A 26,192-nucleotide genomic window follows, 5' to 3' on the forward strand; every position below is an offset into this window, starting at 1 on the left:
AAGAGACATCCTGAGCCACCAAGAGACACTGGCACACCAAACATTTCTTAAGTCAGTGCTATCCTTACCCAACCTGTGTATTGCCCTTCTATAGCTTATCTATAGCCTATATGTTCCCCAGTGGCTGCTGGAACTGGTGGTGGGATTTCCTTGGGCTGGAGTACTTTGTGCCTCACTGGGTAAGCCTTCCTATGTGCTATTCTAGTTCCATCATCAAGCCTGCTTCCTACAGGAGTGTGGGTTACTCAAAAGCAAGGCTAAGCAGTCAGTGAAACAGCCATCACTAGGTCTGGCCCTGACCCCACAAGCATAAGAGCCCAGGAAACCCCGCCCCCTCTGGCCCTGCCCACTTACTTGTAGGCTTTGGGGTTGTAGGTCTTCTCTGCAGGGAAGCCAAACATGCCACAGACCACGTGGGAATTCTTGGCTGTCCAGTGCTTGTCACAGATCTGCTTCCAGGTCTTGCCCTCCTTCACCTCCACGTAGCCCTCTGTCACAGGCTTGCGATGGCGGAAGGCAGAAAGGATGGGCCGGATGCGGATGTCTTCCACCTGTATATTTAGGCTCTGTGAAGAAAGATATGCGGAAGGGTAGGGATTATGGTAGGAGTTTGGCTCTGGACAGGTGCGAAACAGCAACTACTTCCTCGGGGCCCACAGGCTGAGTTTGCCAGGTCTGCCTCTCTCCAGGCTATGCAGAGGGCCCCAAGTACTCCCAACGGGTACATGGCACCGAGGATGACTTGGAGTTCTCAGAGAAGTCTTGAGTGGCCTCCAAAACTCCCCCTTTCCCTACAAGAAAACATGGAGAGCCACGAGCAGTAGATTCTTCCTACATGGGCTTTTAATAGAAAAGAATAAGAAAGTATCCTTTGACTTTTCATGATCTCAAAATAATCTGGATTTTTGCATTTTACTCCAAAATGTGTGCGAACGTACAAATGGATATGTCTGTGTACATTTCCATGTGTGTCAGTAAGACTGAGAGTTTCATGCAGGTCAGCCTCGGGCCTCCTTAAACTACTGATGCCACCTGGCACACTACTTCACATCATTCCTCCTGGTAAAGCCCTGGAGGCCCTGCTTGCAGAAAAGGAAGCAAAGCACCCAGTGCTGAGCACGCCATGACTAGGCAAGCCTCAAGCCTTGGGAGCTGAGAGTTAAATAGGGCTGGGATGATTGTTTGGCTGCGGCAAGGCAAAATTCTGAATGTCTTAGGGAGCCACCTTCTAATCTTTCTGGGCTAGTGAGAACAGAGGTTTGGGTTTGTGTTGAGAGAGACTCACTAGCAGGACTCTTCTGAAGGAAGAAGAAGGCTAGACGGGAGGGTAGGAGAAGGCGCCTACTCCTCGATGTTCTCCTCGCTTCCCCGTCACTCTGTTGGAACGCCTTTGTGTGAATACTGAGACCTTTAGAGACCACGCTCTCAAAATGACTGGAAGGAGGGATTCCCAGAGTCACACTGACACTTTTCAGGCTTCTCCAAGGCATAGCTCATCCAGAACCTCTCACTTCCTGCCCTTGTCCCTTGTCCCACTGGAGACATTGCCATATCTTGCGACAATCCCCAAAGGAGTCCCTGCCTCCATCCATCTGCCAAGGACTGGCCAGATCTATGCTTGATCCTCAGCTGGGCTCTTTCTGTCTTTAACACACAGATGTCTTAGAGATGTCCATGATTTTTCCTGGCTGATTCCAACTATTCCCCCACCCCTAATTGATGTCCTCAGCTCCAAATTTGCTTTTGGATACTGTGAAGCACAGCATATAATAGCAACAGCTGTCAACAGTGCTTAACAGTGAGGTACTCTATGTCAATCAATTTCCATGCAGCCTCTTACCTAATCCTTAAGCAGAATAATGTGGCTTACTGCTACTGTCTACAACTGGTGGATGAAAAAGCTAGTAATTGGACCTTCTCCCTCAGGCCACCCTGAGGTGCTGTGTGAGACACACCCTAAGCAAGTCCAGGGAGGGAGAGATGGGGACAGTAAGGGCCAGGCTGGAAGGAAGGCTCCAGCGACCCAAGAGCCCTGTCTGTCCAGCTAGGATGCAAATGAATCTCAAATTGAACAGAGCCATTATTTGGGTGCCCAGGGTTTAATGCCTCCTGCCACAGGCTTCAGAGTCCAAAGCCAGGCCCTACTCCACAGGCTCTGTGAGGCAGTGGAAAGTATGTGGCTGAGAAAATGACATTTGGCCCCAGTTCCCTCCACACAAAGCGGAAGGAAAGCTACCGGGGCAGGGTTATGTTTTCCAGCCTGGATCCTTTACAGTTTCATCACCCCACAGGACTCGTGCCACCTAGACACATGGGCAGTGATGAGCCAAGAAGTGGCCTGAGGTCTAATGCGAGGCTATGGGCCAGCCCCCTCCTGCCTCTTCCCACAGCAGGAGGCTCCTGGCATCCAGCATGGATACATCATGCCCAGAAGGAAAGTTACGGCTGTCTCACTGGTCCGCAGCAGGCATGGCTGGCGTAAATTCCATTCACAGATCTTGCACTGGCCACCAGCAGTTGCACAAGCTTATGGTGGGAGGTGTAACCCCTAGTATAGTAGGAAAGAGAGAATAGCTGGCTGGGAAGCTTGGCAGCTGCCCTGAGAAGGGATCTACACAGGGCCCGAGGCCACAAACAGCCTTGATGTAGGACAGGATACAGCCCATTGGCAGATCTGTGGGCTTCAGGATGGGATTAGCCTTAGGGTTAGCTTTAGCTATCATTGCCTTCATTCCTCTCCTAGTTCAGTCCATACATGGGTTTTTGTGTGATGTATGCATATGTGCATAGTGGTATATGTATATGTGTGCGTAGTATGCATCCCTCTCTGTGCATCATGCATTCATGAGTTTGAATCTGTCTTTGTGTAGCTGTGTCTATGTATGTGTGTACAAGACATGTGTATGGTGGCAAGGCTGTGCGTGTGTCATGTGGGTCCTTGTTCATATATGTGCAAGGTGGTATATGATGGCCTGTGTGTGTTTCTGTATGTGTGGAATGTGTACCTGAGGGACGGAGAGGGGAGAAATGGATTCAGTCCCTACACCACTTAAGGAAGCAGTGAGAATGGGCTCTGCACTCATTCTTCTGAGGCAGAGCGCCTGTCTTTACTGTAGAAGCAGGTCCTTCTTCTGGGAGGTACTGGAGTGGTGTGAATGAGAACGGCCCCCCAGGCCATGTTTCAATACTTGGTCCTCATTGGTGGAACCATCTGGGAAGGATTAGGAGGTGTGGCCTCCTTGGAGGAGGCATGTCACTGGGGGCAGGCTTTGAGGTTTCAAAAGACTACTGTGCTTCCCATTGTCCCTTGTGGATCAAGACATGAGCTGGGGTTGTTCTTGATGTCATACCTTTGCTCTGTCATCATGGACTCTAACCCTCTGAAACTGTAAGCCTAATAAACACTTTGTTTTCAGAGTTGCCTTGGCATGGTGTTTTGTCAGAGAAGTAACTAAGCTAGGTGCCATCTGTTTCATTCACTCAACAAAATACAGTCTGTCATCCATGGGCCTTGCCAGACTTCACCGCACCTCTCAGTCCTGTTTCTTTCTTTAATGGCAACCACAGTCAAAGGCCATTGCTAGCCAAGTGTCAGTCAGCTGCACTTGAGACTCAGTGGATGGACCCTTGCATCTATTACTCCCTTCTTCAACCACCACACCACCTACAAGATGGCTAATGGTATACCTCTGTTTATAGATAAAAATATATAAGAAAACTTGGTGAGGCTGGGCAACTTTTTCAAGATCACAGACTTATTAATAAGCAGGACAAAATGAAAACGGAACTGTCACTAAGCCAGATTCCAGGCTTAGTGCCCAGGTTCGAGGCTTAGTGACCACTGGTCCCTGAAGGGTCTCTGTTTTCACACCCCTTTCTTGCCCAATATCAAAGTGATTCTAATGCTGGGGATCCCCAGATTCTGACTTCTGGGTATCCCCTCAGGGCTGCCTGGCACTGTGCGTATTATAAGTTCAAGACCAGAAGGTCTATGAGTCAGAGGACAGTGGACGTGAGGGGTGAGCTGCTCTTTTCTTCAGGCCAGCAGGAAGTGGCAGGCAAGCTTAAGTGGCACGTACTCAGGGCTCATGCGAGCTTAGCAGTGCTCCAGGTCCTGGGAGACCTCAGGGTTAGAAAGCACATGCCTGCATGTACCACCTCCCTCCTACTTCACTGCTGTGGAATTCCCTCCATAACCACAAGTGCTTGGATTTTCTTTTTCCCAGAACTTCGGTTCCCAAAGAGGTTTGTTTGAAATACCAAAGTGGACAGATTTTTTTTTCATATAGATTTGTTAAAGTGTTCTTGCATTTATTTGCATGTGTGAGTGTGTGTGTGTGTGTTGAGAATGTTTACATGAGTGTGAATGCCACAACATGCATGGCAGAGCACATGTGTAGAAGATAGAGAAGATAACCCTATGGACTAAACTCGGGTGGCCAGGCTTCGAAGCAAGCAACTTTACCCCTGAGCCATCTCGATGATCCAATTTTGTAGATTAAAATGAAGCCCAGGAGTCCAGAAGCCTGCCAGGTACCTGGAATGTCTTAAAATTCTAACTACTATTTACCTGAATGACACTCCTCTTACCAAAAACAATAGTGTCCCAGAGCTCCAGTGAGCTTTCTTTCCAGGGTCTTGCAGAACCTCCAGCCCTTGTCCCACATAGAACCAATCTCCTACCCCTCAGAGAGGCTCCATGAGTGAGCAACAGGCACTCTCATCAGAGGAAACCAAGATACAATGTGCTCAAGGGCCTGCCATGCTGTATCTGCTAGGCTGGTGGAAAGTGGGTATAGAGTGAATGCAAGGAAAGGGATGTCCAGGCTTATGCCTAATACCATTTAACAGGCACAGCATCTGTTGGTGACTTGTAAATCATGGAATGTGGCAGTCTGGGATCTCTGCCCATGAGGAGTCACCCATTTTGAAAGGCTAGTTAGAGATTGCCTCAGGGTATGATGCAAGGAGAGGCATGGAGAGGAAGCACACAGTGACTAGAGGCAAATGGCCTCTCTGAAGGCATCAGAGCCAGGCAGACTTTAGCCAGGTGCCTTAATCTTCCCTCTGTCTTATAAGCCATACTTTAACCTCTTATTGGAAGTCACCCTGGGGGGTTCAGATGGAGCAGAGATGTCATTTATACCAACATCCTCCTGGGATGTACTATTGGTTGGTAAAGCCTGCTCATTTGGTCTGTCCTCCACTAACAAGTTACTGCATCTTGCTCAGAAGGCCCACAGCATCCATGCCTTGTTTGACTATTCTTTTGGAAGTGGGCAGTCATATTCAGGCTCATCTCCCTACCCTTTCTCAACATCTCATACCACACAACCCAAATGCCCACAATCCTTCCTCACACAGAGCTATCAAGTGGGTCTCACCTGCCCAACTTTGCAGACCACAGTTCCTTCATCCTTTCTTCTACTCTCTCTTCTTCACTCCTCAGCCACATCTCTTCTTGTCTATTGATTTCCTCCCATCTACACTTCTGTAGCCCAAACATGTATGCCAGGCAATTGTGGATATTTAAACAGGCCATTCAAATTCTACCACCTCAGTCTCCTAGATTTCTTCTTAGATCTGGTCCTATTCATGGCCACATTCATTCACAATGACCAGAGTGTACTAGTCACACCTTCCTGTGTCTCCTCAGGTCACTGGCTTCAGCTATTCCCTGCAATTCTCCCCAGCCAATGCTCAGGGTCAAAGAGCCATCGATTGCTTGATTGATTCAATAGATATGCTTATTGCTTCATATGTGTTTATAGAGTGGTACTATGCCCCAGGCCCTGCATAAGACCCTGAGATGCACAGGTCAACCAGTCATGCAAGCTTTCATAAGTCTTCCAGTAGAGACAGAGGTGTTATTGCATTCTCCATGAAGCACCCTCTCTGTCCTACATATCTCTTCAATCTTTAAGAAAATCTATTTGCATGTGTGTGCATATGTATTCGTGCAAGTTTGCTGTCAGGTATGTGAAAGCCTGGTATCTTCATACTCCAACTTATTTTTTGGGAGTCTCTCACAGAACCTGAAATTTGCTGATTCAGCTCTAACATCTGGCCTGGCAAGATTCAGGGACCTTTCTGTCTCCACCCCCAACATGAGATTATAAATATGGGCCATCATTTTTTTTTAACGTGGGTGCTGGGGGATCAAGACCTGGTCTTCACACTTGTGAGGCAAGTACTTGCTGGCAAAGCCATCTCTCCAGCATGCCCCAAATATCGCAGCCATTTAGATTGGACTTTTTAAAAATTCTTCCTGCATCTGCTTTCTGACATCCTCATGTCATCTTTGGCTTACAGTGACCACTTTGTATTGACTTTTATCTTTCCACATAGCTGTGTCTTGTCCTTTTACAGGTCTGATGGTACAGGCCTTGGTTCTAATACCCAGGAGAGTGAGATAAGTTCAAGGCCTGTTCTACTTTTAGAGAGAGAGTTCAAAGCCATCCTGAACAATTGACACTGTCTCGATGGTGGTGGTGGTGGTGGTGGTGTGTGTGTGTGTGTGTGCACGCATGTGTGCGTGCGTGTGTGCATGTATGTAGGGGGATGCAGCAGTAGTCAGGCATGTAGTTTGGATATACAACACTTGCTTAGCATGGATGTGGCTCTCAGTAGAAGCAAACAAAACATTTTTTTTCAATTAGTCAATGACAGTTTTTTAAAAAATGCCACAAGGGTGCAACTTAGCTAAATATGTTGGGCTCCAAAGCCAAGAAAATAATTTTAGATTTTTTAGTCTGTCTAATGGAAAACAAGCAGTCAGGTAGTTCTTGCCTCTTGTGACAACACAAGCACTTCTTATGGGAACTGTGAACAGACATGGAGAATATCTACACCTCTTGTACCTGAGCTGTTAACACCTGCACCTCACCCCCTCTTCCCTTAAGATCCAACACACAAAGGCTGGGGAGGTGGCTCAGTAAGTGCTCCTCAGGAAAGCATAAGGACCTGAGTTTGAGGCCTGGAACACACATATAAAAGCCCATGCTATGAGGCCAGAGTTGAGGAGGTGGAGACAGGGGCTAACTGGACAGACAGCGTAGCCTAACCAGCAAGCCTCACATGAGAGACACTGTCTCAAAAAACAGGGTAGACAGTGCCTGCTGGGGCACAACATCTGAGGTTGTCCTCTGTCCTCCACATGCATGTACACACACACACTTGTACATGTGTGCCTTCACGTGTGTGCGTGTGCATGCGCGCGCGCGCGCACGCACAGACACACACACACAGACACACACACACACCTTCATTCCCTTCTCTTCCCCTCCCAGGATCTGACACACAGTTACTGAGCTGAATTATCCCCCACAAAATCTGACCCTCAGCACAGGCTTATATAGACTAGGGAGGTGGGTACTGTCTGTGAATGCTTCCAGGAATTTCATAGTAGAAGAATCTGCCTAGAGTTTAACTATCATGAACAAATCAGAAATTCAGAGGTTAAGAAGTTCCAATAAGATTCTCTAGACTAACACTAACCTCTGACTGGGACAGTGGAACAAAGGGAAAGAAGAAAGGTGGCATGTATGTATGTACGTACGTATGTATGTATGTATGCATGTATCTATCTTGAAGCAGGATCTCTCTTGCTATGTGGATCAGGCTGACCTTGAACTCAGCATCCTCCTGCTTCAGTTCATTGAGGATTACAGGTATGCACTATCCTGCCTGGCTCCATTTCTGTGAATTTCTTTTTCTTTTTTTTCTTTTTTATCTTTTGCAGTGCTGGGGATTGAACCTAGGGCCTCAGACCTGCTGAGCAAATGCTTTCCCACTAACACGCATCTTTAGTCTTCTTTTTACTTTTATTATGAATCAGAGTGTCACTAAGTGCCTAGGCCAGCTTTTGACTCACCCTGTAGCCCAAGAAGCCTTTGAACTTGCAAAGTAGCTGGGATCCAAGGCCTGCACCACCAGGCCCTGCTCATTTCTGTGGTTTCCACTGTCCATCTCTGCTCTGAACAGCGCTGGTAGTGAAGGGGGTGCAGCGGGGACGGCGTGGAGAGCTGGACTCACACTGATGCCATTAGAGGAACAAGCCGGCTGTCTGTCTGCACCTCCTATAAATCAGGAGCTCTGCACCACTGCTGGAAAACACTTTCAGTTTCCAGCCTGGAAGAATGGGAGCAGGTAACAGAGGCTTCTTTAGAGTCTAGGCCAGCCCTGCTGTGGGCAGGAAGCCGGCGAGACACCTGCTCCAGCCTTCAACCCCTTGCGGCCCAGAAGCTCCTCTGGTCTCGCCTGGGTTCCGAGGCCACAGACTCAGTTGGACCAGACTATGCACTACATGCCTTTGATTTTACATAGCAATCATCACCATGGCAACACAGCAATGAGTTCTGAAATTATCTTTTTCTACTGCTAGATGGTAAGCTCAAGAAGGGCAAGATGATCCATCATCCCCTTTCATCTTCATGCCCAGCCTAAGACTCAATGGAGATGCAGAAGGAGAATGGATGAGCAGGTCTTTCCTACAATAGCTTCATGAGGATGAGAAAGACATTCCGAGTTCATTTTCCAGCATAGCTTTTGTACCTGAACCCTAGGGCAGGTGGCAGAGGCACCTTGGACTCCACTTGCCCTGCCATACTCAGGGTTAGACTACCCTACAGGCCCAGAGAACAGCTACATACCCAGAGTGTCCGTGGCTCTCTCCTGTCCAGCTTATCCCATTCACAGATGTAAACTTCCCATGCACCTCCCCCATTTAATCTCTTCTCCAGACCACCTTTCAGTGTTTCAGTCCAATCCACCATGTTCAAAGTTGGAGCAAATACTGCTCATTTGTTCCTTATATCTAAAGCAAAGCCTGGTGTTTGCACACTCTAGCAGCTACAATGCTATTTATTTGTTTCATCCCATGGCTCCTTCTAAAGGTATCTACGCTTTCCAAAGGGCTGCATGGACAACCAGCCAAAACCAAGTTTCCAAATTTACTGGGATCTGTGCAATTTCAAATATTTGGTTCTATTTGCCACATAAACACTCTTTGCTTTTCAGACACAGTGACCTATTTTCAGTTGAAAAAACAAGTTACCTTAGAGCTTATTCTCTTGTGTACCTTATGGTGGTCAACAGCCCTGGCTACTACAGGCTCTCGGTGAACACAGCACAGACTATGAACAGGGAGTAAAGCCCTATACATCTTCCTGTGTATGCTCCCAGAGTGGTGGGAAAGAAAGGTACTCCAGAGAGCCACATCCCATCATCCAGCTCCAAAGCTTAGCCATCAGCGATGCCCTGCTCAGCCCCTTTTACTCCTCTCTTAAGAGTTACGTGCAAAGTGCCATTGTCACCTTTTCTCTTTTACAGAAGGGAACGTGTTCGGCTCTCCTGCAACTAGCTGGGGAGCCTGGTGGGAATCTCCCAAACTACACCCAGACAGAAACAGACCCCCTTTCTTTCTTTCTTTCTTTCTTTCTTTCTTTCTTTCTTTCTTTCTTTTTAATTTAATTTATTATTTTACATGTTGATCCCAGTTCCCTCTCCTTCCCTCCCTTTTACCCTCTCTGCCCCCTCACATGCACCCTGACTACCCTCCCACCTCCCCACCCCAATTCCACAAGTAGGGCAATGCCATCCAGGTGGGTTCATGTAGATCTGACAGGTCATGTGAAGTAGGGACTAGGACTTCTCTCCTGTCTCTAGGTTAAGGCAGTATCCCTCCATGGGGGATGTGTTTGCAAGGTCCTTTAGTGCACCAGGAATACATCCTGGTTCCATTGTCTGAGGTCCCTTAGACTACTCAGTCCTTCTAGCTGAGACCCATATTCAGGGGGTCTGAGTCAATCCCATGCTGGATTCCCAGCTATCAGTCTGGGGGGCCCGTTAGCTCCTCCTTGTTCAGGTAAGCTGTCTCTATGTGTTTCTGCAACAGACCCCCTTTCTTAAACCACCCAGCACACTCTGCCCCTCTGCATGGTGTTAGGATCAGAGACAATGAAACCTTCCAGCTGGGAAGTGCCCACTGTGCTGGAAGTCTCTCTAGAGACCTTTTCCTGGGCCACCAGATGCAGGCAGATAAGGCTGTCACTGGGAGGGATACATAGAAACATCTGGCAGTGACAGTGACTAATAAAAACCTGGATTCTTTGCCCAGTTCCTGTGGTTAAAGGAAAAGAGGCTTTCTCAGTTCCCACCATCTTTCCAGAAGCATATCAGCCTGTAGAGTTCAGGGACATAAATGGCCTTCTCCTGGCTCTTCAGCATCCCTCTTTTGACCCCTCAGGGTATCCTGGTCTACCATTGTTTTAGTGGGGATACTGAGGCTTAGGGAATCCCTCACAGAATAAGCATCATCCCCGGGCATTTCTAATCCATCCTGTTCGCTTAGTTGCCACTATACCCAGTTTTATGTGGTGCTGGGGATTGAAACCTGGACTTTGCATATTCTAGGCATTACTCTACCATCTGAGCTACATCTCCAACCCCTTATTTGCTTTTTGCAAAATAGCCCTTAATAAATGTGTAGAGAAGGCAGACTCACATATTTCCTGAACCCAGAGAAGCCTTGTAGGAACAAGCACGTGACCTAGGAACTTGTACCAGTGGCAGGGTTGCTCTGAAAAACATCTGGATTTGTTCTCTCCTTACCTAATGCTTTTTCCACCCACCACAGACAGGAAACAAAATGTCCAGGTTTAAGAGGCTCTGAGGTCCGGGGAGGTTTGCTGGGGGGCCCTGTTTTCTGGATTTAAAAATAATCTGCATTGCATATGTCAGTTTTTGTTCCTGCAAAATGTTTTATTTAAAGAATATTTTAATGACAGACCCAAGATTCATTTGTCTCTATATTCAGCCCCATGGGTGTTTTATAGGGAGTCAGCCTCTCTGGATACAGTCCCGAGTCTGTCTCCACAAGACTAGAACCCAGGCCCTCAGCTATCAGGTCAACAGCAAGAAGAGATGGTACAGTCCGCATTAGAAAGACTAGACACCTGCTCAGTGAAGTAGTAGAAAGGTTGTATAGTCATTCATTGCCCCAGAAGATGTCTAAAGTGCACACAGGTGTCCAAGGATGTAGTCGGTGGAAGTGAAATTCTACCAGTTGCACCAGGCTTAGTGACTCATGCCTCGGGAATCCTCGAGACCCTGAATTAGGATGTGAGTCAAAAATAGTGTTCATCAACCTATCATAAATACTTCAGAGTCTACAAAGGCTCTCACCCAACTTATCTGATTCTTTTCCCCTGCAGAGTACTTAGAACTACCTTGTCAATGACAGAGACCACTGCTACCATGGTTACTGACTGTTGTCTAGTGTTATGGTTGCAATCATCAGGAGCCTTGACATCAAATCTGTAGACTCCTCCTTGGTAGGGCCTTTCTTATGAGGAAGGGGCTATTTTCCCTCTCCTGGAAAGGGATTTAGTGTCAAAAAGTCCCAAAGACACCACAAGCAGATGGAAGTCTGGGAAAGACAATTAAGTAAGATCTCATTAGCCAATTTCCGAACTTAAGAGTTAGGATTTTCTAACCCTAACCCCTGAGCTCTTAGGGTAGTGTTAGCAAATCCCGGTTCTAAGAACTAGATATGCTTCTGGCATTCGTTGCTGAGAAGATCTGGTCCAGACTGGTGTAGTTTTCCTCCACTCTCTTCTTGAGGATATCTGGAGCACTCTAGTTGAGATGCAAGCCTGTGGGATCATCTGTAACACTGTAATACTGTGATACTATGATATATCTGTAATAGTTGATCTTCCCTGACCTCCAGACAATCATTGAGGATGCAAAGTCAATACCTAGCTTCAAGGTCAAGGTTGTAAGGGGCTACAGAAGAGGAGGGCCTAAACACACAGCACACAAACTCTTGGGCATCACCTCTCTGTATATGTGTGACACACATACACCTCAATGATGCATATTTGGCTGGTAGATGCCACTAACAAGAGATAAATGCTTTTCCATAGTTTCCAAGTGACCAGGAAACTTAGAGTTCAGCAATCACCAAATCCCACTTCCTTCCCCACATAGGAGGATGACTGCAATATATCTGGCAGGAGGTCCTACAGTTTCTGCTTGAACTCCTCCATCAATAAGAAGCTCACTACATGCAATGGCAGATGGGTCTGTGGTGGGACTCTGCCTTTGCTAAAGCCTGCATCCCGTTCATCGCCTGCCTCTCTGTCTTAGCTTTCCCTAGGAGCCAGAATAAATTATAAACATTTGTCTCCATGGTAACACTCTAAATATTTGAAAAGAACTGACAGTGCTTCCCCCATTATCTCTTCTTGACAGAAAAAAAATCTCCATTCCCTCATAGGATATGGTTTCCAGATTCGCCTCTGTCCTGTTGGCCCTTCCTATGCGTGACCTGGTTAAGAGATGGACCCATAACCAAACCAGTGAGTTCAGTGACACAGAAAGTCTATCTGTGTTGTAGTTCATAGTCACTGTAAAAGCAGCAGGATAGCACTATTGCTTACAGGGAGCATTTGCAATCAGCATTTGCAGAAATTGAAGAAAACAAAAACAAACAAAAAGCAGTGCCTTTCACTCACTTCCCCTGTGACTGCATTTTTGGGCCTGATTTCATTTCCCCATAAACCTAGATATTGGATTATATAGTCAAAATCCTTTTGACCCCCCCCAAATATAACACACCTTACATTTTGAGTAGATAACTGCCATATTTGGGACCTATTCTTTCAAGCTAATAAGGTTTTCCTAAATCTTCACTTCATGATTTTATATTCTAGCAGTTCCTCCTAGTTTTATATCTTTGAATATTTTTTTCAGTGACATTTCTTGTTTCCAGGCAGATTCCTCAGACACAATATATAGACAAGAAAAGAGGTGTCGGGCACACCACCAGAGACCAATCACTGTGTGCACAAAACTAGTCATCAGCTCATCTAGGGCATCCTTAGTGTCCAACAATACCATCTAACTGTATTTCCACCAAAGCTATGTCTCATGCACTCACCCACAATGATTTAGTAGGGGCCATTTCTTTAGCCAAGGGGAATGCTTCCATGACTTCAGCTACTGACATGAGGCATTTTGGAGAAACTCCCCAGAATCCCACAGGCATCCTGTGTAGGTGGTCTGGGCAGTTCCTGGTCAGACCAGAGCTATGTGTAAGCATGAGCTGTAACCATGAAACCCAGCATGCAGGAATCTTCTTGCAACTCAAGGGCTCTCCTTAGGCATCTTGAACCTAGGGCCAACATGACCTACTTTCAGTGGGTATGGAAGGGAGGTCCCAGAAGACAGCTCATTAACTGAAGGTTCCTCTGTGTCTGTGGCTAGACAAGGAAGCCTCACCCTGGCTTGTGTCACCATCTGGCCTGCCCAACAGGAGGCCTTTTAGGAAAATGTGCTATTCAAAGGCTGTGCCTGCCATTTGGCTTTCATAGCAGATGTCTGCTCTGTAGCCCTCTGGGTGACTGTGAATTTACCAGGATCTGTGCACCTGGCTTTCGCATGTTATGATGGGGATGTCCTTTTGGATATATGTTTCTCTTACTGGGTAATGAGTGAAACACTGTTTGGCCAATAGTGGTAGGAAGATAGGTGGGACTAGGAGACGAGGAGAATTCTGGGAAAGGTAGGCAGAGAAACACGAAAAAGGGATGCCATATAGCTGCCAACAGGAGAAACAAGTCCAGACATTCTTCAGTAAGCCAAGACCACGTGGAAATACATAGATTAAATAGAAATGAGTTATAATTAAGACAGAGCTAGCCAGTAAGAAGCCCTGGCCATCGGCCAACAGTTTAATAATTAATATAGCATCTCATATAATATAGTGTGTTCATTTGGGGCTGAAGCAATGGGACCTGGTAGGAGATGGAAATCCAGCAACAACGATGCTCCAGCTTTCCTCATGACACACACTTGGTCTTTCCAGCAACTAATGATTGTATTTTCTTTCTGATGGGAGTCCTCAGATCATGATGGATGTAAATTCCCCAACAAACATTAAAGCTGGGCACTATGTTGCTCATTGTGTACTCCCAGCACTTCCAGAATAAGAAAGTTCTTCTGAACATTTTTTTCCAGATTGTCTAAGCCTTTTTTATTTCATTGGGCTCTGCTTTGGATGTAACATGTTTTATGGCTGGGGATGCAGCTCAGCTCGTAGAAAGGCTAGCACCATATAAACACCTGGGATCCTAACACCAGGAGATGGAGGTAAGAGAATCAGAAACATGAGTTTTAGGTCAGTTTGGGATACTTGAGATTCCCCCATAATTTAGTACAAATAAATAAATGAATGAATAAACTATATCACATCTTAACTTCCCTTCATATGCTAAGCATTGTAACTAGTACACTGTACTAGTTTACCTATGGAAATGTTGCTCACAGAGTTACTTTTCAAGATTATTTATTATTGCTATTGTTATTATTATGTTGTTATTTTGCTTGTAGGACATGAATCTTACTCTCTCATAACCCCAGATCAGCTGGTATTTTGGTCCTTTTTTCCCCTTCTATTTGCACCATTAGCATCTTCTTAGCCACAGACCCCAGACCTTTATTCTCTCAACACTCCAAGTGGATAGTCCTGAGTGTCTAGCTACCGAAGATGCCATAAATAAACTCAGTGTCTACTGAGTCAGGGCAATGCCATATAGAAATGAATGTCTGCCCCGTGTGCTTCTCATCACAGTACAGTTTAATACTTGATCTTAGGTACATCTCTGCCTAAGGGAACAGTAAGCTCTGGTATGCATTGCTAGGGAGAAGGACATTCAGAAGTGGGAAATTTGTTCACATGTGGTACATAGAGTTCTGTGTGTCAGCTACAGCAATGGTTAAGATGTATCTTCTGCCCTCCAGGAGCTTCTGGTCTCATCAGATAGCAAAAAAACACTTACCAGTGGGTGATGTTTTCTAAGAGGATTTAGAATGGGCATGGAAAGTTCTGGGACATTGGGCTGCACAAGCCTATTCTCTTCTATGTCAATTCCATCGAAAAACAAAAAGTTCAGTTACTGGTATTCAGCCCCTGAATTGCATGGTCTCTATGGCACTCTTGTTATTATGAATGAATGACCATGTTTGAAGATGATTACTAGAAGTGGCCTCACACTCTAGCCAAGGGAAAGATGGGAACTCATTCAAGTACTATGCAGGCTGGACCAGGTACCAGTGTGTACTGTGTGCTCTCAAAGCGCAGGAGAGAGGAGCAGGGCAGTGGCAGTCATGGATGGATAACATCTAGGGCACAGTCTGGGCACACCTCCTGAAGCCTAAACTGGGAGGATTTCAAGTCTCTTTTCTGTTTATTATGGTTCACCAGTTAAGAGCACTTGCTGCTCTTCCAGAAGACTGAGTCAATTCCCAGCACCTATATGGTAGCCCACAACTACCTGTAACTCCAGTTCCAGGGGATCAAGTGCTCTTTCCTGGCCTCCTTGAGCACCAGGTACACATGTGGTACACAGACATACATGCAAGCAAAACACCCATATACATAACGGCATACATTCTCCAAAAATCCTTCAACTTGCCCTTGCATCAAGTCTAGCTGGTATTAATCCCCATTTATACCCAATACTCAACAAGCAGGCAAGACACATTATATGGAAAAAAAAAACAAGAAAATACATTGAAGTGAAGATGCTATTGAGAACATGTAAAGGCTAGGTATACACGGGTTCCAGATTCCATGGTCCCAAGAGCATAAAAAAAAAAAAAAGCATAGAGCTTACTTCTATTTGGTTGATCAATGAATTGTCAAATTTGAACCCAGGAATCCTTTTGTCACTGCACACCACACCAACATCTTCTGTGTGCTTGCAGTCGGTTACACCCCAGCCATTGGAGGAGCAGGCTGCCAGGGTCGCCTCTTTGCCAGTGCAGTGGATATTGTCCAGCCAGATGGGCCCTGGAGAAAGTAGAAGAGAGAAAGCAAGCATCCTGTCAATACAGATCCAGGTGGCAAGGGTACTAACATCAATTAGTTTTTATTAAGTGAGGTTGTCACATCTAATCTTAGGTCCCTAGGATTCCCTTGCCAGGATAGGCAGTAGACATGATCTGAAGAAAGTGCTGGTTTGAGCACAATGAGAACAGAAGTCAGATTTGCTCCTGGAAGTTATGTGGCAATACAGTTATGTTTCTCAATGTTGTGATAAAATACTGGACAGAGACATAAGGAAGAAGGGTTTGTGTTGACTCGTGGATTACAAAGGGATACAGTTGATCATGGTGGGGAATCATGACATCGGGAAGTCAAGAAGCAGAGAGAGGTGAATTCTGGTGCTCCGCTGGCTCCCTTGTTTTTCTTTTTATTCCGTTTGGGACCCCAGATGGCATCATCCACACTCCTTTATCTGTTAAATCTCTATGGAAACATCTTGATTGGCACACCCAGAGGTGAGTCTCCCAGCAGATTTCAAAGCCAGTCAACTTCACAATGAAGTTTAGCTTTGTTTATCATTATTATTATGTATATGTACATATGTAGCAGGGAGCACATGCTACAGTGAGAAAGTGTGGAGGTCAGAGAGCAATTTTATGGATTTGGATCTTTTCCTCCATGTTTACATGTGCTCCAGGGATCCAATTCAGGTGACCTTATCCACTGAGCTACCTCACCAGTTAAGTTTCTGATGATGAAATCTAACCACTATGACCAGTACAAAAGAATAGGGACTTTTGTGGGGAGCAGAGGAAGCCCCGGGTTAATGTGTAAAGACCTGTCTAAATTACTTTTCAGTTGTTGTGACAAAACACCACGACCAATACAACTTATAAAAGTAAGTGTTTAATTTGGGGTTCTTGGAGCCAGAGGGTTGGAATCCATGACTATCATGGTAGGAGCATGGCAGCATATTGGAAGGCATGGCGCTGGAGTAGTAGTAGCTGTGAGATCACATCTAGAGACACAACCACAGGAGCAGATGAAGTCTTGAGTGAATGTGTATTAGTGACAAGGACAAAAGCCTCAGACCCCATGGCAACTGGCAAAGCCTTCCTCTATGTGGCTGTTGACAGTATGCTAAAAAAACTCCAGGATGACTACAATCTGAGACTGACTGCTCTCCTACAGAGACCTCCTACCGAGACTGCCTAGCCCTCTTCTGGACTGTACGTACAGCAGGGGCAGAAGTTCTGGATTGTTGTTGTAGCTGGTGCTGCCCCCACAGAACCAGCAGAGCCCACCCAATCCCAGCATTCCTGTATGTGTGTCTGTATGTCCTTTCTTCAGTCCCTTGAAACCCCAGTCAGGTTTCCTGACCAAGCCATGCCGGATGCAGTAGGCTTTGGAGACTAACCTCTTCTAGCTTTGGACCCCAGGTCAAAGCCCCTTTCCAATCAGCAAAAAGGAGACAGCAAGCGAGACAGATGGAGACAACAACTTCTCAAGTGAGTCAGACGGAGACAACAACTTGTGAGCTGCAGAGTGTGGCATGACTAGCGACAGTTCATCGCTACTCTATAGTGACTTGAAAATGGGGACAATGACAAGATTGTGGGTTTAGTTATACCCACAACGCAAGTCAGCCTCACCTGCCTCTGCTTGTCAGACAGCTGTCTTCTAACCACTCATGGACAAGCTCGGCTGCTCTGTCATCAAGGGTTGCTGCTTTTAGGGCACATCCACGCATCATCACCTTGACCTTACCATTCTTCGGGAAGACCTAGGTGACACTGTTACTCTCTCTTCACAGACACAGAGCCTGGCTCAGATATGTCAGCTTCTGGGCACCAAGCCACAGCCTATGAGTCAGTTTTCCAACTAGTGCCTTCTGAATTGGTCTTTTTCAGCATACCTGGTTCAGAGACGGGCCATTACACACAGCCACCATTACACACTCAGCAAGGTCACCAGGGGCCGTGGCTAACCTCCTGTTCTTTCATCTTCTTTGCACTAGTAGAAAAGTCTGTGCACAAAGCACTGGAGGGCTAACTGTGAGTCCCCATTTCGTGCCATCTGGGTGGTAGTATGGCTTGAGTATGAGATGTCTTTGTACCCAGCTGGTGGCACTGCTTTGGAAGACAGAGACATTTTTTTGGAGTGGGGCCTTGATGGAAGGAAGGCAGTGAGTCGCTGTGGGAGGGCCTTAACATTTTGTAGTGTGACCACACTTCCTGTCAACCCCTCTGATTTCTTTCTGTCAAGATAAGAGGGAATAAGCCGGATTGGTAGTTCATGCCTTTAATTCCAGCACTTAGGAGGCAAAAGTCTGCGGATCTCTGAGTTCAAGGACAGCCTGGTCTACCCAGCAAGTTCTAGGCTAGTCAGGGCTGCATAGTGAGACCTTGTCTCAAAACCAAAAACAAAGGCAAAGCCAAGCAGTGGCGAGGAGCCCAGGCTGCAGACTCTTGATACTGTGGCGCCACCATGATGGACTTTATCCTCCCAAATGTGAGTCAACATAACCCTTCTTCTCTTAGGATGCTTCTTGATGGACACTGGGTCACAGCAACTAGGAAAGTATCCCACTGCATGGAGTTCCCATCAAAAACACGGGAAATAGCAAACACGCTGGTACTGGTAAGCATGTGGAGAAACTGAGCCCTTTCTGCATCAGTGGTGCAGACACTGTGGGAAACAGCATGGTGTTCTCAAAATTCATTGTTTTATTTCTTTGTTTAGTTTGTTGTGCTGGGGAGAGGACTCTGGACCTTGTACATGCTAAGCAATTGCTCTATCACCAAGCTATGTCCTCAGCCTCCAAACTTTAAAGCTACCATATGGTTCAGAATTCCAAAACTGAAGCCAGGTGTAGTGACATACAGCTGTAACTGTAACTGTAGCTACTGAGGAGACTGAAGCAAGAGGGTCCCAAGTTTGAGGTCAACCGGGCTGCACACTGAGATCTAGGTCAGCCTGGACAGCTTAAAGAAAAAAATTACAGACCCATATCTGTAATCATAGCTCGCAAAAGACTAAGAACAACTGCCCAGGATTTGAAGATCGGGCTACATAGTGAGTCTTAAACAAACAAACAGACAAACAAAATAATTAAATTTGAAAGCCTGGGGAAGTAGCTCTGTGATAACATGCTTGTCTAGTATGTACAAGGCCTCAGAACAAGAAAGGAAAGGAGGGAATGAAGGAGGGAGGGAGAGGGGAGGGAAGAGAGGGAAAGGAGGAGGAAGGGAAGGAAAAGAAGAGAGGGAAGGAGGGAGGGACAGGCATTGAAAGTCAGGCCTTGGGGAGGTTTGCAACCCACATTCACTGCAGCATAATTCATAACTACTGCCAAGAGATGGAAGCAGGGGGTATTTGTTGACAAACTGCATACATATAAGGCAAAACCGTAGAAGGGAAAATTCTGACGCATACTTCCACATATTTCAAACCTTGAGGACATTCTGCTAAGTGGGAAAAGCTGGTCACAAAAGGCCAAATACAGAAAGATTTCTACCTAGCGGTCTCAAATTCTGAGAAACCAAGTAGACTAGGAGTTGCCTTGGGCTGTGAGGATGGGAGGTGGTTACTTAATGGTTCAGAGTTTCTGTTTTGCAAGAATGTTCTGGAAATTGATTGCGTGACAATGGAAACATAATGAACACGACTGAACTGTATATGAATTTCAAATAGTTAAGATGTTAATATTCTTACATGAACTTTTTACTGCAATGAAAAATAAACACGTAAGAAAGATGCCAGGTTGTTTTCAAATACTGATTTCATGTGTGTGTGTGTGTGTGTGTGTGTGTGTGTGTATCTGCATAGCCATGTAAGATTGCTCATATGTGTGCTTGTAAACACATGGAAACCAGGGCTTGGCATTAGTATGCCTTCCTCTATTAATCTCTACCTTATTTGTGACAGGGTCATGTCCCTGAACCTGGAGCTCAATAATTCAGCTAGGATGACTGGCCCGACACCTTAATGGGTAGTCTCTGCTCCCCTGTGCAGGGATTACATAGGCCTTCATGTTTGGATGGGACTAACACACTAACACACAAATGAATGGGCCCAGGAACATGTTTGGTCTCTTTTCCTTCTAAGTAAAAAAAAGCTAATGTATTCTATGGTTCCCATAGTGGGTGGGTTCCCACAGAGGGAGCTGATGTGGGTGAGGGTTCCCATTATAGAGATTAGAAAATTGAAGTGTGAGGCCGAGGTTCTTCAAGGCCAAGGAGGACACGGGGCAGGTCTCCTGACTTGCAAGCCTGGCTACAACGTGTGTACTCTGATGCCTGGCTGGTTGGTGCTCAAAGGCCAGAGCTCTGGACTCATTGTGGGAACAATGAGTTGATTGAAAACATCTGGACTGAGGTTTTCCAATCACTCTCTCAACCTGGGCTGTTTTCCAAGCTGTCAGGCTCCACTGAAACGCACGCTTGCTAATCGACGGGCTGTTTCTACAGCAAGCTCATATTTGTTTTACTACGTACTAGCAACAGAAGGGGCCCTCCATCTTGCCAGCGAGGCTTCTTCCTCAGAACATTCTGAACTGAGCTGCTGAAGGGCAGACTGTGAAAAGAGGCAGAGCCCTTATTCCATCTGTAGCCAAAGAAACCACCCTCCCTTAGCCATGGAACACAGCCAGAAACCTCTTGTTTCCCACCTAGAGTATATGGTGTATACAGTGCATATTGTGTATATTGCACAAAATAATGGGTTTTAGCCAGCTGTGGTGGCACATGCCTGTAACCAAAGTACTAAGGGGGACCCGTGAGTGTGAGGCCAGTCAGGGTCACCTATCAATAACCAGTCTCAAAGACTGAGTTCATTATGACATTTGTGTGCATGCATATCATGAACTCTGATATTATTCACCCCACTGTCTTCTGTCCTCCAGCTCTGATGACCCCTTCCTCTTCCCGAATACTCTCTCTTCTGCTTCCAGGTCCTTTCTTCTTCTTGTTGTTTGTTTTACTTTTTTCCCCCCACACAGAGTTTCTCTATTGTAGCCCTGGCTGTCCTGAAACTCACTATCCAGGCCACACTATTTTTTATGGTCTCCAGTTGCATCCATTGTCCCCCAAATGACATAATTTTGTTTTGGTGATGGCTGACTAGTATTTCAATGCATATATATGCATTTCCCTTAGTTAATCTCTCTCATTTTTTTTCCATGATGGGGTTTTACTATGTAGCTCTGGCTATTCTGGAACTCACTCTGTAGACCAGGCTGGCCTTGAACTCACAGAGTTCTGTCTGCCTCTTCCTCCCAAGTGCTGCAATTAAAGTTGTGTGCCACTATGTCCAGCTTTCAGTCATCTCTTAATGGATGTTTAGCTTAATTCCATCACTTGGCTACTGTGAAAATTCAGAGTATCTTTAAAGGAGCTGCCTGGAATAGCAAAGCATGTGAAGTCAGCACCCTGGGGCACCATGGGAACTGTCCTCAGCAGAACTGTACCTTTCACGCTCCCTTCTGGTAGTCTTGCTCTCTACCATGCTTGACCATGATGCCTCTGATAAATGGAGAATGTACAAATAAATCTACACTTTGCTTAAGATAGCACCACTACCCATGGTTTGCTTTTTGGTCTGGTTTCATGTGTCAGTGTTTTCTGAAATATATCTAGTGTCCATCAGCTAGACTTTCCTAATTCCAACACACCCTGCTTCCTTAGCTGCCTGTGGGAATGTGAGGCAGTACTAGGCACATAGGGGACATCTGGATGCTAGGGAAGTGGTCCCTGGGATGAGTATTTTTTTGTATTTGAGACACAGAAAGGCTATTCAATCAGAAGCAAAATTGTTCTACTCTTTCTATTCACTCACAGAAACCCATCCCCTGATGAAAGCAGTATGTAAACAAATTAACAAATGTTTTGGAAGAGACAGAGCGTAAATGAAACTGGGTTTGGATGCTGAGTCCTTGATTTGATCAGAGCAATAAAAATTATCCCAAGTTAGAACATGCAGGGTCCTTAGCCTTGTCAGTGTTGGTACAGTTAGGTGGAGAGTCCCCACCCTGTTTCAGGTTACTACGAAAGCCCATCAGAGGGTATGAAATGGGACAGCTGCCCTCTTTGGAGTTGTAGGGAGCTGTGGCTTGCCTGGGCTGGGGGAGGTTTTGGGAGTTGAGACATGGTTGCAGGTTAGGCTGGAAGATCCAGGGGATCCCTGGTGTTTGTTATACTTTCATTATGATAACTTGAACCATGGGATCAACTACATCATTCTCAGCCCCCTCACAGAGGCTGACTCCCAGGTCACACTCCACTGGGTACCACCACCACCAGCCCCAGCCAGGACACTGGCCAGACTCTGGTCATCATACCCCATACTGTTTCATCAACTACTTTCTATAGTCTCCCAAAACAAGGACGATTAGCCAGCTCATATTTTAGCACCCAGTGCTGACCACCCTGAGTTTGTCAGACAGGTTTTCTTACCGGCCTGAAACTCTCCAAATAGGCTAGAGTGGCCGGCCAGTTAACTCCATGATTTGCTAGTCCCTACCCCCCCCCCCAGTACTTCAATTACAAGTACATCCTGCCACACTCAGCCGCCACCTCCACTTCTTGTGGTGGGGGTGAGGGATAAAACTTGGGTCTTCATAAGCTCTTTATTGACTGAGCCATCTTCTCATTTCTCAGACAACTCAAGCAAATCCCTTGGCACTGCAGTGTTCAGTTTGTCTAGTATTTGTTTCTCCCATCCTTTCCTTAAACTGCAGCTGTCATAACCCTCGATGGCTTCGGTGTCCACACAGAGGACTTTTAGAAGTTCAGTACTCGATCACCACACATCCTCTTTACAGACACCTGTTGCTCTTCAAGGTCATGGCTCAGCCCTGGCTGTATCAACAATTGGACCCTCTTCAATATCCATCTCAGCCACCAAGTTCTGCAGCTGTATCTCCCACCATCTTCCCAGCACATTCTCCTCATTAGTACTTAAGCCAAGATCCCTACCCATTGGTTAGAGTAGTTTTGTAGAATCCTTCCTTCCTCCTCCTGTCTCACCCTTCCTTATGCAGCATGAATTCTGTAAACCATCATTTTATTAGATACCTTTCAAGTCTTCTCCACTCTCCTGAACACTTCGATCCTTGCATCCTTCAATAGCAAAGTCCTACCCAATAAGCCCACGTACCCTGCCATCTCCTGCTGGCTCCTGTGGGCAAAGATCCAGATATCTTACCTGATGATAGATTTTGCTGAAAATTTGATTAAAAAATAAATCTGTCACTAGGTAAAAGCCACCATTGGCATTGAGGACACAATATATATCATATAACTTTGAGGATATAATAATCTGGAATGGAAAATATAAATCTGATATAAGCCCTGGATCACTCATATAGCAGAATAAGCAGATATGTGGGCATATGAATGAACACTGCAAGTTTAATCAGAGGCAGGAAGTGGTTCTAAAGGCCCCAGCTAACTGGTCTTGGCTGCTTTGGTTCTCATTGCTGCCAAGTAACCCAGAACAAGCTTTCAGAACATTGACTCTTAGCATGGGGTCTTAGGCCAGTTCTCCCATCAGGAAACTCTCCACTTTCTGGGGGTGAGGTATGCAGAAAACGGTACACCTTTCTTCCTGTCATTTTCTAGAATAACTGAAAGGAAGGAGGGTTGAAGGGAGTTTAACTTGTTTACCTCACTGTCCTTCAACCACTACAGATTCTGTCACACCCAGAACTTTGAGATCAGAACATCCTGGGTTGAGTCTGAAATGTTTTGTATTTTTATGCTCACTTAGGAGGGTTTTGTACAGTTATCATAGTGTTGACCCTCTGGCCCAGGGAGTGTGAACAGCTCACTCTAGTCGAACAGTCAGATTCATTCCAAGGCCCATGGGCTGCTCAGGAGGGGGTCAGGTACTTGATTTACCAACCTGGAGTGGAGGTGCAGCTCCTGGAAAAACACTGTGTGTGTGTGTGTGTGTGTGTGTGTGTGTGTGTGTCTGTCTGTCTTTCACTGAACCTGACGCCCACCAGTTGGCTAGTTGGCTGGCCAGTGAGCTCCAGGGATCCACCTATCTCCACCCCCTGAGCACTGAGGTTTCATGTATATGTTACCATGCCCAGCTTTTTTATGTAGGTGCTATATATCCAAACACAGGTCTTCATGCTTGCACAGCAAGCTCTTTACACACAGAGCCATCTCCCAGCCCCAAGAAGACCATTTGTTTGTAAATGATGCCTTTTACCCACACCTACATTCCCAGCTAGGGACAAGGCCTACCGGGCACACCAGTTCTAATTAAAGGATCAGTCACATGCCATACAACATTTTGCTTAATGATGTACAACCTGTACAAAGAGGGTCTCAGATACCACCCTATGGCCTGCTGACCTCAGAGGTTTTTTTTTTTTTTTTTTTTTTTTTTTTTAAGAATCCTCTATGATGCTGAGCTCACTAATGACTCTTTTTTTCAGAGCAGATCTACATTGTGAAGCTACACAGAGAGCTAGCTCAGTATGGCACTAAGCTAAGAGTCTGAGTCATGAAGACCTGTCCTCCCTCAAAACTCTCATAACTTCCCTTTTCTGCGTTTTTAAAATTATATTTAATTCTATGTCTGTGTGTCTATCTATATGTATATGCATGCATGTGACAGCAGGTGCTCTCAAAGTCCTCCACAGGACTCAGACCTCCCTGGAGCTACTGATAAGTTATTGTGAGCCACCTGAGGTAGGTGCTGGGAATCAAACTCAGGTCCTCCAGAAAAGCAGCACATGCTGAGGTATCTCTCCAGCCTCGTTATTTTGTTTTATTAGTGTTTTAGGATAAATTTATTTGAATCTAACAAGGAAAGAAAGAAGAGGCCGAGTCAGAGTTAACAATTCAGTGTGACCTGTTCTTATGACGACCAATGCCATAAAAGCATGTTAAAGTTAAAATAACAAGTTGAAAATAAGTATGTGTGGTGGTGCTCATTTGTTGTCCCACTGGTACAGAGGCAGAGATGGGAATCCCTGGGGCTTGCTGGTCTAACAGCTTAGCCTACTTGGTGAATTCCAGACCACTGGGAGACCTTGTCTTAAAAATATAAATAAATAAATAAAAAAAGAACAGCCAGATGGTGGTGGCACACACCTTTAACCTTGGCACTCAGAAGGCAGAGGCAGGTGAATCTCTATGAATTTGAGGCCAGCCTGGTTTACAGAGGGAGTTCCAGGACAGTCAAAGCTACACACAGGATGCCATAGACACTCACCTGTGTAAGATCATAAGTGCACACCATACACACATGTAGACACAATAAAATAATAATAATAATAGTGATCTAATAGGTAGAAATCTGGCCTGCGGAGCCTTTCTGAGAAAGAGTAAAAGCCCTACTTGGAGGGAGCAATCTGGGCGAAGGCATGATACTACAACCCACTAGACACAGAGTGAGGCTTAGTGAGATGGGCACAGGCTAATTTCACCTACTGACTGAGGTCACCGACCGTCTTGGCTTGCCTGAGATATTTCAAGCTCAGAGCAGGAATAGCCTGGAGAGCTCATGATGGATGGTTCCTCCCCTATCATTCCCTGGAGAGGCCTCCCACCAGCCTTCCAGCAAGACATATGGGGCAGATAGAAAACTCACAGAAATCATGCTTAATAGCAATTACAGCTTTCTCTGCAGGCCAATCAGGGCGTGTCCTGGCCTAGCTGTGTGACATACACTCAGCTCCACAGCAGTCTCTTACCTTCCCCTGGGCCGTAGGAGGAGCTGGCAGTCCAGGACTTGGCTTCCACGTACCCCACTTCCCGGCAGACAACGTGGGCAGCGTGGATGGAGAAATCATCATCACACACAGTGCCCCACTGGCCTTCATAATAGACCTCCACACGGCCTTCATTATGCTTCCTCTTCTGGCCCGCCAGGCGTACCTGGATCTTGACCACATCAGAGGGCACCCGGTGCTGATGGTACTCGGGAGCCGGCTGCTGGAAGTACTCAGGGTACTGGAGCTGATAGGGCCAGCTCTCATACTGTGCTAGGCTCAGGGAGGGCAGGAAGACAAACACAGCCAAACAGCCATAGAAGTGGGAGCCGAAAGATATCTCCCCCATCCTTGTCCTGTGCTGAGAGGAGGTCAGGGATGATATCAGGAACTTTCTGGAAAAAAAAGGGGGGGAGAGAGAGATGGAGAAAGTCATTAGTCTAGGATAAAGGTTGTAGATACCTGTAAAGTGTTCTATGATGTCACCTTTCTGGCTTAGCATGCAAAGCTCTTCTGGATTACATTCCAACCCATTTCTGCTCCCGTTTCATGTTTTGGCCACACCAGTCTTCCTTCCTGGTGTCAAGCACTCCTACTCTTCATCTTTGGAATGTTGGCATCAGTACTCTTAAA

The 26,192-nt window shown here is 46.1% G+C and overlaps 2 protein-coding genes across 3 annotated transcripts in view; both read right to left on the bottom strand.

Annotated features, from left to right (window-relative positions):
- The window catches only part of Reep4 (receptor accessory protein 4), an 816,909-nt gene extending 808,978 nt beyond the window's left edge, over window positions 1-7,931 (bottom strand). Inside the window, exon 1 of the mRNA XM_051195444.1 lies at window positions 7,928-7,931. The gene's annotated coding sequence lies outside the window, so the exon portion shown is untranslated. The remainder of the gene's footprint in view (window positions 1-7,927) is intronic.
- The window catches only part of Loxl2 (lysyl oxidase like 2), an 84,313-nt gene that overhangs the window by 35,354 nt on the left and 22,767 nt on the right, over window positions 1-26,192 (bottom strand). For both annotated transcript variants that reach the window (XM_051195423.1, XM_051195422.1), the window contains exons 2-4: window positions 25,542-25,954; window positions 15,681-15,856; window positions 355-566 (exon numbers count right to left, since the gene is read on the bottom strand). In XM_051195423.1, coding sequence (XP_051051380.1) covers window positions 355-566; window positions 15,681-15,856; window positions 25,542-25,908 — 755 coding nt within the window. In that variant the 5' untranslated portion in view covers window positions 25,909-25,954. The remainder of the gene's footprint in view (window positions 1-354; window positions 567-15,680; window positions 15,857-25,541; window positions 25,955-26,192) is intronic.

Source organism: Phodopus roborovskii, unplaced genomic scaffold (assembly GCF_943737965.1).
Source record: "Phodopus roborovskii unplaced genomic scaffold, PHOROB, whole genome shotgun sequence".
NCBI classification, from domain to species: Eukaryota; Metazoa; Chordata; class Mammalia; order Rodentia; family Cricetidae; genus Phodopus; species Phodopus roborovskii.